This window comes from Lytechinus variegatus, chromosome 17 (genome assembly GCF_018143015.1).
Source record: "Lytechinus variegatus isolate NC3 chromosome 17, Lvar_3.0, whole genome shotgun sequence".
Taxonomy (NCBI): Eukaryota; Metazoa; Echinodermata; class Echinoidea; order Temnopleuroida; family Toxopneustidae; genus Lytechinus; species Lytechinus variegatus.
The window spans coordinates 28,880,811-28,895,570 of record NC_054756.1 but is presented as its reverse complement, the minus strand read 5'-3'; the positions used below and the strand labels follow the sequence as shown (position 1 = coordinate 28,895,570).

The following is a 14,760-nucleotide window of genomic DNA, read 5'->3' as shown; positions in this document are numbered from 1 at the left end:
CCAACCATCAATCTAACAATACACCCAACCACCAATCTACCCACACCCAACCACCAATCTACCAACACCCACCCACCAATCTACCAATACATCCACCCACCAATTTACCAATACACCCACCCACCAATCTACCAATACACCCACCCATCAATCTACCAATACACCCACCCATCAATCTACCAATACATCCACCCACCAATTTACCAATACACCCAACCACCAATCTACCAATACACCCAACCACCAATCTACCAATACACCCACCCACCAATCTACCAATACACCCAACCACCAATCTACCAATACACCCACCCACCAATTTACCAATACACCCACCCACCAATCTACCAATACACCCACCCAACAATCTACCAATACACCCAACCACCAATCTACCAATACACCCACCCATCAATCTACCAATACACCCACCCACCAATCTACCAATACACCCACCCATCAATCTACCAATACACCCACCCATCAATCTACCAATACACCCACCCAACAATCTACCAATACACCCACCCAACAATCTACCAATACACCCAACCACCAATCTACCAATTCACCCACCCACCAATCTACCAATACACCCAACCACCAATCTACCAATACACCCACCCACCAATTTACCAATACACCCACCCACCAATCTACCAATACACCCACCCAACAATCTACCAATACACCCAACCACCAATCTACCAATACACCCACCCATCAATCTACCAATACACCCACCCACCAATCTACCAATACACCCACCCATCAATCTACCAATACACCCACCCATCAATCTACCAATACACCCACCCACCAATCTACCAATTCACCCACCCACCAATCTACCAATACACCCAACCACCACTCTACCCACACCCACCCACCACTCTCCCAACACACATACACACAACAGGATTAGCTTTTGTTTGTTTGTTTTTATTTTATCTGTTTTATACAGGACGCATTCTTCGCAGACATTACACGCCAAATGTGTAATATTTCTTGAAAAATGTAACAGTGTAACGCAGAATATATAAATATGTGATTACGTTTTACGGTAACTGATAACTGTCATGCTATGTACATCATTCTCTGCGTGCTTTTACTTTTAAGTGAGTAACGTGCAAAGAGAATATACACACATATTGTAGATCGAAATAGTAATCATGTTCCTGTAGTATAGCAAATGATTACTAAAATGAAAATAATGTGTATATTATACACATCATTTTCATGTAAGTATCAGTCTGTATTCTGGTTCAAGTAGTTTGTCGAGGCTGTTGCCATGAATGTGGAGCCAGCATATGGACCGGGTGACCTATCCCACCGCGACATATCTTTCTATGCCAATGTTTTTATTTCTTATCAATAAGTAATCAGAAGACAGGGGTCTCAATGTTCTCTTCGAGTATCTGATACTGTAAATGAATCATCATGCTGCCCAACCATGTTCGCACGATATCATTTCTAGTTAAAAACATCCTAAAACGTTTTTCCAGTATCCGCTATGTGTCCCCGGAAGTAGATTCAAGAGACATTCTGCCGTGATGAAACCATTCCATGCTGGGCGTATTGGGTCAGTTTAATTACCCAAGGTAGAATTTTTTTTTAAACCAGTATGTTTCTAAAAGGGACAGTATTTAAACATTCTAATCACAAGAAAAGTGATAATATTACGATGTCACAAAGTTCAATCTAGCTCTTGCATTGAGAAACATTCGCGATACCTAGATTTGGGGAGTTTTGGTCGCGGCATTACGGCTGGTCTTGACCTTACGTTTTCAGATCCTGTTCCTTCCATATCTCCATCTTGATCTAATTGAAGGCTTTGCTTGACGCGCCATCTACTAGCTATTTCAGCTGTATTGCAATACATGTCTGACTTTCGATCGTGTTGATTATGGGCAGGGTTACGTCGTCTGTCATCGTCCTGGCTAACATCTTCATTCTTCCTGGTCTCTTGGTGTACGGATTTGCTTTTCAATTTTTGAGTATTTGGAATATAAGCAGATTTGCAGCGAGGTTTGATAGAAGTATACTCGACATTCGGCCTTGAAGCTTTTTCGAGTTTAGAGGGCTTTTGGGGGACATTGGGTGGTTTGGTGGAGGTGCAGCTAGAAGCTATTTCAGTTCCTTGTTTTGCTGTTCCAGGAAATGATGGCCTTAAGATATCCGCAAAAGAGTTTATCCTGTTGGTGCCCCCTTTTTTCTGAGAAGATCCTGGGCCACTATTGTCAGCGCTTGGTTGTGTTTTGTTTCCCTGATCGTCTTTCCCAAGGGCCTTTAATCGTGATTTTACCGCCGTTCCCATGCTCGTAGTCATGGTCGTGACTGCATCATTAGCGTCATCTTTCTCCTGATCATCTTCCCAGTTGACATCTGAGCTATTCTCGAATGAGAAACTTCTGTAACTTCGGGTAAGGATCCCAGGACTGTGCTCTGAATCGAACGTATTGGCCATGGCACAATCAGGCATGGAAAAGTCTTCTCTCGTGGTTAAAGTACGAGTGCGTGATTTCTTTGGACAACAACGACGCGCCCTCAACGAACTAAAAAGAAAATCAAAAGGTGAAGCGAAAAAGGAATAAAGATGTTGAAGAGGAAAGGCTAACATTTTAATTTATCTGATATGTTTACTTTGATGATGGTATGGATATGGTCTACGCTTCATTCTTGCACAATGATCATCATGGCGTTTTTTAAATTTCATAACACATTTGACCATGACCAGTGATACTGACTATGCACAAAATCGCAATCAACTGGGGCCCGTTGCATAAAACTTTTTACCTGAGAGAACTCGGGTTGTGTTTACCGGAGTTTTTGCCCTGTGTTAAAGTCAATGGCGGAAGTCAGACTAACCTTAGTTTTCAGTTTTTACCAGAGTTTTCTCAGGTAAAAGTTTTATGCAACAGGCTTCTGGCATTTTTAACGTTTTATTATAATTAATAAATAATAATAAACAAAGGAAAGTATATTGAAATATTAGCATCTTGTGAAACATGTGATAAGACTTCATAATCGAAATGCTTCATCCTTTGCAAGGGTTCAGAAACTAAATGACTAGCTCAGGTTTGGAGATGGCGCTGTTCAAATTGAGTTGGCAAAATGATTAAGGAGTTACATATTACTTACAAAAAAATCAGAATGATTAAGAAAGTCCCAACTATTGAAATAACTACAACAATCAGCAACCGAACCCATTCCAGTGACCATGCTCCTGATGCTTCTGAGAAACAAAGAAGAGAAAATGATACGAGTGGAATTAATTTCATAAATCAATCAGTCAACCAATATAACTGAATTGAAATATTGATATTGTTTAAACAGTCATTATCAATCTGACATATAGTTACCCTAAACATCCATTATAAAAGAAATGTAAATATGCGGAAGTCGGTTTAATCCAAATAGACATTGTTGTTAAATGTTATAATATGACATATTACAATTATGTACACATATTTTAAAAACGGTATTAATATATATATATCATGTTCTCCACCGTAATTTGTTTTGACTACTTCAAATGATTTAAAGCGCAAATAAGAAAAAGCAAAGGTTTATTTCATAATTAAATTGAAAAAAAATACACACGTCCTTTACAAAGGAAAGGGGAAATAATACACTATTATAATGCACAGCATAATAGCGGCATTCGATCAGGAATGCGGTCAAATCTCTAATTTTGTTCCCCCTTCGTTATTTCATGTGACCTGCCATTCCGAAAACAGTATTAAGTCGCTGGAATTTTTCAAAACTTTAATTGATCTTGATAAGGCACACCCTAAGCTTTAAAATAATTCCTAATCCGTCAAAATTGATCAGCAACAAACCACAGTCAGAAAAAAAAGTTAGATTTTTTTCGTTGTCGTTAAACAACCTTTGACAGTATAAGGAGTAGACGAAGAAACACAAAAAAGAAGGCTTAATCTTTTAGATCACCTAACTATTCATTTTTTTCAGCTAAGTTTCATTTCCTGAGGAGCAAATTAATATTTTGGTTATTTTACTGATAATTTTAATGGCGACAAAAAATGTGTTGATTTTTCTGGTTGCTTGTCACATATTGAATCTGTATATTTATTCATTCGTTAAGTTCCATTAGAACCTACATGTACCAAACTTTAGAGTAGATTGATAATTATTGGGTGATAGATGGGTGTTTAGGCAGAAAGTAGGCATTTAAAACAATTGTTGGATATCTTGGAATAATTTCTTTTCAGCTTTAAATAAAATTCCCTTATTCTGATAGATCATTAAGTTATGATCTGCACTCAATGAAAAATTGACCAGTTTACCCTAGAAATTTCATAAATTACTTTTAATTGTTGGTTTTCACCCGAATATACACACTGTGTGTTGAAAGTCTTTTAATTTCGGTTAATCAATCTAAAAGTGCAATATACCAACATAAATTAATTAATTGTTACTTTATATTATTTGACTATTTCATTTCACTTATGTAACTATGAAATTTATGCTTACATTGTAATCTTTGTATCAGTCTCCCAACTGTTTTAACAAGGAAGTATTGTGTACAATAAACCGAAATGAATGAAAAAAAAAATTAAGGTGGTGGTGGTGGGGGGGGGGTATATCATCAGTTGGGTTGGCTTCATCCACCCTTGCTTTGATTATAATTTCTTATTTACATTCTACGCTCCCCGTCACCCTTATAGTGATTGTTTAACATTGGTTTGACTTTTAAAAAATCTGAGCTAGAAGGTCACACTTGTCACCTGTGTCTGTGATATGTTACAAAAATGAAGCCCAGAAAAAATTGCGTTCGAAAATAATTATTTAGTGCTTCAAAAATTGAAGTATAAAGTGACCGGAAACACCATCTTAATTTCATCCCATACACGTATGTATACTATTTAGGCGTCTAGAAGACGCCTATTTACAAAATCAGGGTTTGCCTTGTAGTTTTAGCTTTTCATTCTCAATAATGGTTGTTTTCAGGGTTTATTAGTTCTTATACAGGCACTTGTACACATGTTTCATCTTGGTTTGAGAATTTTTTTAAATCTGCTGCTCACAAAGTTAAACAATACCTTTAAGGTGAATAAATGTATATCTCATACGCGACAATGCTATGGACTATGCATGTTAATCGCTCTGTCACTATTCACTCTATTTCTGCAAGTAAAGTATGCAGTGATATTTACTCACATGCGGTTTGGTCGTCAAATGTTAAAAAATGGAAACACGAATATTGATCATGACATGACTCAAGACATGGTATCTTTGAAATAACTGCCGAAAGTACTATTCATGATTTGATTTCAGCACCAATGCGGAACCAGAGAAAGAAGTATCAAACAAGTAATGAAGATGAAGATGATTTTGAATACAAAAGAAGACATTCAAAGATAATTGTATTCACTACGCAATAAAATATGTACATGCTTTCATCTACGATGAATGCGGAAATCAAGAAAAACATTATTATGGTATGCCTTTATTTTTTTCTTAATGTTCCAATTATTTGTTATCAATTCAGATCCAACCTTTTCCGTATGATAGTACACGCTAAAATAAAGAATCCGTGTGAACTTTTAAAATTTTCCCTTCAGATCAAATTATGCTAAGTGTGTCAGCTGTAATTATTATCGTATATAAATGCAACCGATCGTATATTTTGGATAATAGATTATATGCATGGCTGTCAGATTGCTACATTGAATATTGTTTTTCAATCTACTTAGGAATGTCATGATTGAAACTGAAACTTAGCAATCATCGAGGATTAGATGACCAAAAAAAAATCCAACTTCCAATTGGCGATGGTATTATTTTACAAATCTGATAGCAACGTGAGGAATATTGTTGTCCCTACCACATATTGGTGTATCTCCACTCCAGATAGGTTTTCCAGTCTCCCCTTGCGAACTTAAACACTCTATGGCATCATTTCCGATCAGGGAATAGCCAGGTCGACAGCTAAAATTGACCCGTTGTCCTTCTCGAAAGAGAACTCGGCTCACCCCACCATTTAACGGCGGCATCAACGGCGGACAGATGCCAACTGTTGTGTTAAACACTGCGGATTTGATGATAAAAAATACACAATTACAATCACCCTGATAAATGTATATTGCTTATTATATGACCAATTAAAATGAAGTGCAAATGAAAATCCATAATTTACTGTTAGAAATCGGCATCTGGAATAGAAATGCTCACAAAAATAATTTCCCCTCTTTGGTCCGGCAGCCACTGTGCAGCGCCAGATCGATGTACACTGTAGCCAATATCCCATACATCGTTAAAAGTCAAACAGGGTATATAATCATATAAAGATATTATTAGTAACAAAACAGACCAAAGATATTATCCCCGATGAGTAATCACCTAATTGAAATCAATCAATTAATAGGTTTTTTTTGTATTTCATGGGATGTCACTGTAATCGGGAAAAAAGATGTCTCATTGTGAACGGCTGTATCGCCATGCGTGTTGATGTTTCGTATTAATTTCCACTTAATGAAAATAGATTGTTTGGAATCGTTTGGAAAGTATCTCTTGAACACAGTTTATGAAATTGAAACATGAAATGTTTACGAGCTCCTCTCAAATGGCGTTGGGCATGATTGGTGAAGTGCCTCGGTAAAGAATAAAGAATCAAAGTGGTAATCTTAATCGCAACTTTGTTTCCTATTTAAAAGGAATGTGAATGGGTTTGTTGTAGATGAAAACAATGTAAAACTAGACGAATAAGCATACGAATATAAACTCGAAGGATATGAAGAATAATCTGAGTAAGCAGAAAAAGATGAAAAGGAATTCGGAAAGAAACACAAGAATAATATAATATGCCTAATATTTGTCCACGATCAATGATTGGTGCAGTCATAAATTGTTTAATGTTTTTCTAACAGCAAAACAAATAGAAAACCTGAGTTATCTTAGCAACAGACTTTATCTTATATTCATTGTCGTGCAAAGAATTATCATGATATTTTTAATAATTGCTTAATTTGTTATGAATTTCTTGTTTCTTCTTGTAAATCGATGATATAAATGTGAATTTACCGATTGATGCGTATTGCTATCATGTCTCATCATCGGAATTGCGACGTTTGCCCATAGTTGCTGCTTAATTTCTTGAGATTTCGTGACACGACTCGCCCAATGACGTAAGTATTATTTCTTATCTTAAAGTTTATTTGTTACATTATCATTTAAGCCGAGTGGCATGGAGAAATATGTTTTGTAAGTAATCAAATTAAGGTTACGGAGGCCAAATTAATTAGTTCACATGGTGCTGCGTACATGTACAGTCGTATGCAGCGTAGTTAATCGTGTAAAGGCAAGCAACTTGAATTTGGCGCTTTCGGGCGCGGGATGAATGCATTGTCATTTACTATGTTAACATAACAAAAACGTAAAAAGAAACGCATTTAAAGTCGTATTTTTTTATGAAAGTTGTTTGACAAAAAGTGGAATTTAGGGCAAATAATCAGTGATTGACATACTCTACAGTATACTAATACCTGTTATGACCTTGAAGCATGTCAAGGTAATTCTTAGTTGTTGAATAGATACATTATTTTGTAAGTTGTTATGCAAGTCAACATTTTTTTTTTGAAGTCGGATACAACAAATATTATTTTAGTAGGACATGTTTATGCTCAATCAGTTTCTACAAACACTAGTGTTTATTGTTCACTCTGTATTAAATTGCAGATTTAACCGATCGCACTCTCTGTAAACCAACATACGGTCTGATGCTTTGGTCTTCTATATTGTTCGACGTATCACACGCCACATTCATAAAGCCCTAAAACTCATAACTGTGTGTAATATAGAGGATAAGAAGAAGAACAAGAAGAAAAAGTGAGTGAGAAGAATCAGAACAAAAAGAACAATATTAAGTAGAAGAAGAAGAAGAAAAAAAGAAGTAGTAGAAGAAGAAGAAGAGGAAGAAGAAGAAGAAGAAGTAGTAGTAGACGAAGAAGAATAATTAGAATACGATGGTGATGAAGAAGAAGAAATAGTAGGAGAAGAAAAATAAAAGGAAGAGGAAAGGTAAAAAGGAAGAGCAAAACAAAGCAGAAAATGAGGGACCTTAAACGTGAAAGAGTAAGCAAGAATGAAATTGCGAGAGAAACAAGATATATGTGAAGGGGATGACAAAATGAATCACCGTCATTTTCCGATGTTGATTTATAACAATTGTAAAAAAAATAATAAATACAAATACCTGAGTAGTGCGTCCTCCCACCACATTTCTGAGCAGAGTTGCCCGAGCATTTCTTATCGCACCAGTCGTTTTTAGCCTTTTCGATTGTCCCGTTGTCATCGGGAATGCTGTTGCTGCAAAAGCACAAATTCCCCAAAATGGAGGCATATTTTTCAAAATCGTATCTGCAAAACAGCAAGCATTCGTCGACTGTCGTCGTGTTGTATGGTTGGGGGTTGAAAACAGATTGGACATGATGTCCCACCGGATAACAACCGATGTATCCTGAAATGATAACAGGTATTAAAGAAACTGATGAAATATTGAAAAGATGTATCCAAAAATAGAGAGTGAATAATTTGACAATGTTGAATAAAGGGCTATAACGGAGAAATAAGGACAAAAATGAAAATAAACAAAGAAAGAACTTCGGCGCTAAATTAGGAAACACACAAAGGGAAAAGGGCAAAGAAGTAAAAAAAAAGAGGAAATAGAAATAAATAAAATTGAAAAGTAAGAATAAAACGTGTGGAATCATTTTTAAAGTGTTTCCAAATGACAGAAAAGATAAAAGGAAGAACATGATTGTGTTTTCGGAATCAGTTTTTCTGATCTGCATCATCATTCCAGCATGCAAAAGCAACCACAATAATTGCTATCACCGGTTACCACGCAATTACACGAACTACAGCAACAACAATGATAGTTGAAATGGTAATACAAATAAAAGTGATAATAAAAAATGATAATGGTAATAATAATAATAGAAATAATAATAATAAAAAGAAAATAATAATGATAATAATTCAATTACAGCTCTTAAGAATTGTTCTCCTGACCAGTGGGTGTTGCATGATGTTGTCATTAGCCTTTTTCCTTCTACTAATAAGGCGCAAGGTCGCATTTTAAAATCTAAAGCCTTTTGAAAGACTCGGCCGTGGGTCAAACCCACGACCTCCCGTTCATAGGGCAACCGCTCTACCATCTAAGCACCATTTCCGGTGCTAATTACCAACATGATTTCAATTTATGCAGATAGCCTCGTCCTGAATATTATGATAATTTTAATGTGCTTCTTTGAGTCATTTAATATTGTGACGTGTATGTCGATTGTAATCATACCCAATTTCGATTGTTTATGTGGTTACACTTCGTAATTCCGAAGCTTCGTAATTCCGAAGGTTCGTAATTCCGAAACACGTAAATTGCCTATACCTCGACGTTCGTTAATCCGAAAACGAAAAAGGGTTCGTTTTTCCGAAGGTTCGTTAATCCCAAAACGAAATAAGGTTCGTTAATCCGAAAACAAAATAAGGTTCGTTAATCCGAAAAATGAAAACCGGGAAAGCAGAGGCAGAGGCAAGGGGAAGGGGGCGGGGGACACTGTTGCCGTTCAATTGTTATGAGGATGGGAAGGCAAGGGCGGCCGAACGAATTTTCGTTTGGGGGGTAAAGCGAAAAAATGAAACTCATACGTCAAAATGGACACTTTGGTGATATTTAGTTCACCTTAAGAGTTGCTTGAAGTCATTGTGTGTTTGATAGTAATTAAGTAGAGAAAACCTTTTTTGAAGTGATTTCTTATTATGGCAAAACGTACATTTAGGCTTTATTTTTCGGGAGAGGTTACATACATGTATATGATCGAGCGGCTTGGTAAAACAAATTCAAAGGTGAAGTTGTAAAACGTTTTTTGGGGTCAATTATTCTTTAAATGGCATTATTGCGAGGTGTTGCGAGCGTGAATCACAAGCTAAAACTTTAGGGTATTTCAATAAAAAATGAAAATAAGGTTTTAAAAATCCGAGCAGATTTCTGCTGTCATTAAAAAGATGTGCATCTAACTAAAAAATTAACACGAGCGCAAAACGCGAGCTTAAACATACTGACCAGAAAAGGAACCTGTTAAAGAAAGCATTTAGTGACCTCTTTAGGATGCATATTTCACCAATCGAATGAGAGTGTGAAGCGCAAGCTGAAAATTTGCAATAATCCAGCCTTCATGAAAACTTAACTTGTATACTTTAAAAAGAGTATTTCATTTCGAAAAAACACGAAAAACGGCATCTTTATTTTTGAAAAAGGAACTTTCCCATTTTGGAAAATATTCATTTCCCTGTTTTTTTATTTCATTTTTGGGGTGCAAGTGCCCCCTGCCTCCCTCCCGGCGGATCCACTTTCGTCAAATAGGGGGGGGGGGCAATTTTTTTTTCCAGCCATATTTTCCTCGATCGGCAGCTTAAAGTTGATTTTTATTTGTTTCTTTGAAAGGGTAGTCCTAACAGTCAATAATTAGCTTTATACTTATAAAGTAAAGTAAATATGTAATAACATGATAAACCCTTTCTAAATAATGCGAGCGCGAGCTATATTTTTTTTTAATATGATGGGCAATTATGTTTGTGATCTTCAAAACGAGATGCCTATGTAAATAAATTTAGATAATAACTGCGAACAAGAAGCGCAAACAGAAATTTTAAATATATAAGCTCTGACCTGATCTAAAGGGGACATTTTAAGAACTTTTTGCAGTTAGCAATGAAGACGATGCATGTTTCAACCAGTGGAGGTGGAACATATTTTCCTGGGGGGGCAAAGCCAAAAAGGGACTAATAGGGGCAATTTGGTGCAAACATATATTTTCACCATGAGATTATCATCTGTGCAAAGAGGTTGTGTGTTTTGTAGTAATTGAATTGAGCAAAAAAATTTAAGTGATCACTGATTGATAAATTATATTTATGTTTCATTTTTGCAAGCGTAGCGAGCAAGCGGTTTGGGGGAAAGAAATCAAATCTGAAGATGTAAAATTCGCCTTTTTGGTCAATTACTGTTAAAAGGGCATCCTTGTGAGATGTTGCGAGTGCTTTCAACATCTCACAAGGATCATTATTAGTATTATTTTTATTACCAGCAGAAGCTGTTATTGAAAATGACATCCCCTCCAATACAAATCCTATTATCTAGAGGTTACACGCACGCGACCAACACACTCGATCCCCTGCATCTTTAAACCATTTGCTTAGGCAGCATTGCTCAGATAAAATCGAAATTAGCCTATGCTTGATCAGGGCGCCTATTCTTAATGAAATACATGCTTTTGGCCACAGCACACGCATGTATCATCGATCGTTATTACTATCATTGCATAATATCGTGTAATCTTGTAATGAAAACACCGTTTTTTGTTACCAAAATGAATAATTTTCATTTAAGGAAATACGAACCTTATTTCGTTTTCGGATTGACGAACCTTCAGAATTACGAACCTCATTTTGTTTTCGGATTAACGAACCTTCGGAATTACGAACCTTATTTTGTTTTCGGATTAACGAACCTTGTTTTGTTTTCGGATTGACGAACCTTCGGAATTACGAATGTATGCGGTTTAGGTTACCTTGAAACGTGCAAGAAACTAGTCGTATTCTGAAACCTTATTTCTTTGCATACGTTATAAACCATGACATTTTTGTATCACGTATGTTCATCATGGTTAGGCTATTTCAAGGTGGTTCAATATTTAAGTTTGTTCTATGGCAAAATATTCTTTACACTCATTAATGATTGTATGAATAATAATAAAATCATGATTCTAAACTGTCCAAATTTGTTTAAAATTTGCCGCAGCACAATAATCCGAAGTTCTTGAAAAAAAACCCGATAATATCATTGCGTGAATAATGATATTGATTAAAGAAGAACCAAACGCATTAACCTTTCTCACATTTCTTGAGGTAGCTTCGGTCTTCTAACCAAAAACAACAACAACCAATACAGATACTATAAAAAATATATTAAAATTAAACAGTTTGAATTACAATAAATGTTTTACATCGTACTTACCAGAGCCTCTTCCTTCCACAACCCTCACCAGCATGACCAAAACAAACCCAGCTGGCAAGAACATTGTGAAAACATCGACAAATCTCTGCAGTCTTACCATATTTAGGTTAATCGATATTAATGCAATTCCACCTTCTGAAGACTTTTTTAAAAAGAAAGATATGAAGTTGAAATCGGAGGTGTAAGAGTTTGATAGATTTGATTTACCACAAAGCACATTTGGACAGAGTAGAGATCAGGAAGTGAGCTTTGTTGTTATGCCATTGGTACATGGTAAAAAGTAGTATAGAGAGACGTAGAGAGTGAGAAAGAACAATTATAGAGGGAAACCTAGATAAGTGGGGATGGCCAATAAATCGAAAGTAGCATCTTGAATTTAACACGTTTAAAGGGGTTTACCACAATGGCATAGAGTTTGGAGACGCTCTCCTCCCCCCAAATAACGATATATATACACACACACACCCTCACACACACACACACACACACACATATATATATATATATATATATATATATATATAATAAATCTGAAAAATAATTAAAAAAAATAAAAAATCACCACCAAGAAAAAAAGGGACAAGGAAAGCAATTTAGAAAAGAACAGATAGGAGGGTAAAAAAAGATATCATTTTTTCTTTTTATTATGTCAAAATCCGTATATGATTTTTGTGACAAAAATGTCGAATTCCTTTGAAATAAGTTTACGCTCATATGCCATATCTAGCCCCCTCAATATTTTTGGGGTTCAATACGCCCTGGCTTACCACTCCAGCATCAAAGCTGTGATTCATTTTATTCAGTGGCGTAATAGGCCAGCCACTTTGAAATGGGCACAATATTGCGTAACCGGCAGCATTCCTAATAAGTCGCGAGTAAGCAACGATCCTACGAAAATGTGTCCACTCTAAAAGGAAAATCTATTTCCTTTATAAGTTTTGAAATAATATTTAAAGGAAAACTATAACATATATCATCCCTTTCCCGCCCCTTTCGTTCTTTTCTACATGTATACCTCGGACCAAAGGCCGACATTGATTTTCAGTAACTTCATTTTCAATGTTTGAATTCATAGCAAGTTCGCATAAAACATGTAAAAAATATTTTATTCAACGATACATGCCGTGTGAACAATCAAAATCAGAAGAGTCAGGAGTGATGAATACGGACAGAGCTGTACTAATTCTGACAAGTATTAGTTTTGAAAACCTTTTAAGAAGACAGCTGCATGTGTCACTGGTGTGCAGAGGGGGGGGGGTGGATCCCCGAATGTTTCATGACTAAGAAGAGAAAAAGAAGAGAAAATTAAGACAAGAAAAGAGGAAACCAATAAATGCGATGTTATTTTACAAGTATCATGCCAAAATCTATGACAGATATTGAATATATTTCTTTGAAAAAAAAAATCCAAATGGGATCGAGAGAATAAGTGGGAGGGATTTGAAAGAGTTCGAATCAAATCATGGAATAGGAAGTGAATGATCTGATGATTCCAAAGTTCTAAAACTCTAGTGATATTATTATTATAACAACGGTCGCCATACTACTCTAATCTAATACTATCTGAAAGTGATATACATGCACTAATAGTTATGATAATATGCATCACCTACTTGCCTCTAACCTTCTACTAAATACATCAGGACTACTCAATGATAATGTAATTTATTAATGGACGCGTTTTGTTATAATTTTAATGGTGCTAATTATTTTAAATGATTAATTAATTGATCAGTAAAGGAGGTGGATATAGCTTCAAGGTTATTTTGTGGTGAAAGGAATGTATGTCAGTCTTGATATTTCAGTTAAATATTATTTTGGGTAGAATTCACGATAGGCACTTGGGCATTAAAGAGGGCTTATTTAACAAAGTACTGCAATTGATCTACCCATTTGCAACATTACGTAGTTCAGGATATTGTATAGTGTAGCAGATATATTGATAATTCTTCATCCTTATGACTTTAAATTATCACATTTTATCGCGCAAAAAACGATTTATTCGGCATAGAGATAGAATGATACGAATCTGTGTTCTATCCGGAGAGTCTAAGCCCAAACATTTTTCAGGTAGAAATTGGTTTGGTTCGTTTCACTCGCTTGAGGTTTTTACAAATAATTTTCTACAATTGCTATGTTTCACTACCTGTTTGTCTTCTTGCACAGCTGCGTTGACGAATGAAGTAATATGTTGATACGAGCTGGTTAGCAGATGTTGGCATGAAAATTGTGGATGTTATAAGTCATATCAATGTATGCAGTAATGAGTGGTAATTGTTGCATGAGGGATGAAAATAGTATATACGGAATACCACCTTGATACATGTATTTCAAAGAGAAATTGAATAGCTGATTAGTTTAACAGTATTCATTCATATTACATATGAAGAATTTAGTTGCAAAAGGGGTTAGGTCCACTTTGGACCATTCCGAGAAAAACCATTTCTTTTTTATTCTCACTTATTGCAATATTCTTATGATAAACTAAATAGCCATGATGTACTACCCTATCATGTGAACATAAAATTGGGTACAAAGGAAATCTATCTGTCTTTAATTTTTTTCTATAAATTTTTGAAAAAAATATAAATGTGGACCTAACCCCTTTTGCAAGCAAACTGAAATAAATCCAATCTCTTTTGATTAAAAAAAGTGATTTTTCTTTGCCACTTTCATTCACGTCTTCATTCGAATTTCAAATCTTTTTTGGTATCATCAGAATG

The 14,760-nt window shown here is 35.6% G+C and overlaps 1 protein-coding gene across 1 annotated transcript; it reads right to left on the bottom strand.

The window, feature by feature from the left end:
- Positions 1 to 970: 970 nt before the first annotated feature.
- On the bottom strand, positions 971 to 12,098 carry LOC121430474. Its single transcript, XM_041627741.1, has 5 exons — positions 12,038 to 12,098; positions 8,216 to 8,479; positions 5,849 to 6,052; positions 3,142 to 3,235; positions 971 to 2,555 (listed from the first exon to the last, which is right to left on the bottom strand). Exons 1-5 carry the CDS (start codon positions 12,069 to 12,071, stop codon positions 1,697 to 1,699), a joined length of 1,455 nt encoding a protein of 484 aa, XP_041483675.1. The 5' UTR covers positions 12,072 to 12,098; the 3' UTR covers positions 971 to 1,696.
- Positions 12,099 to 14,760: the final 2,662 nt, after the last annotated feature.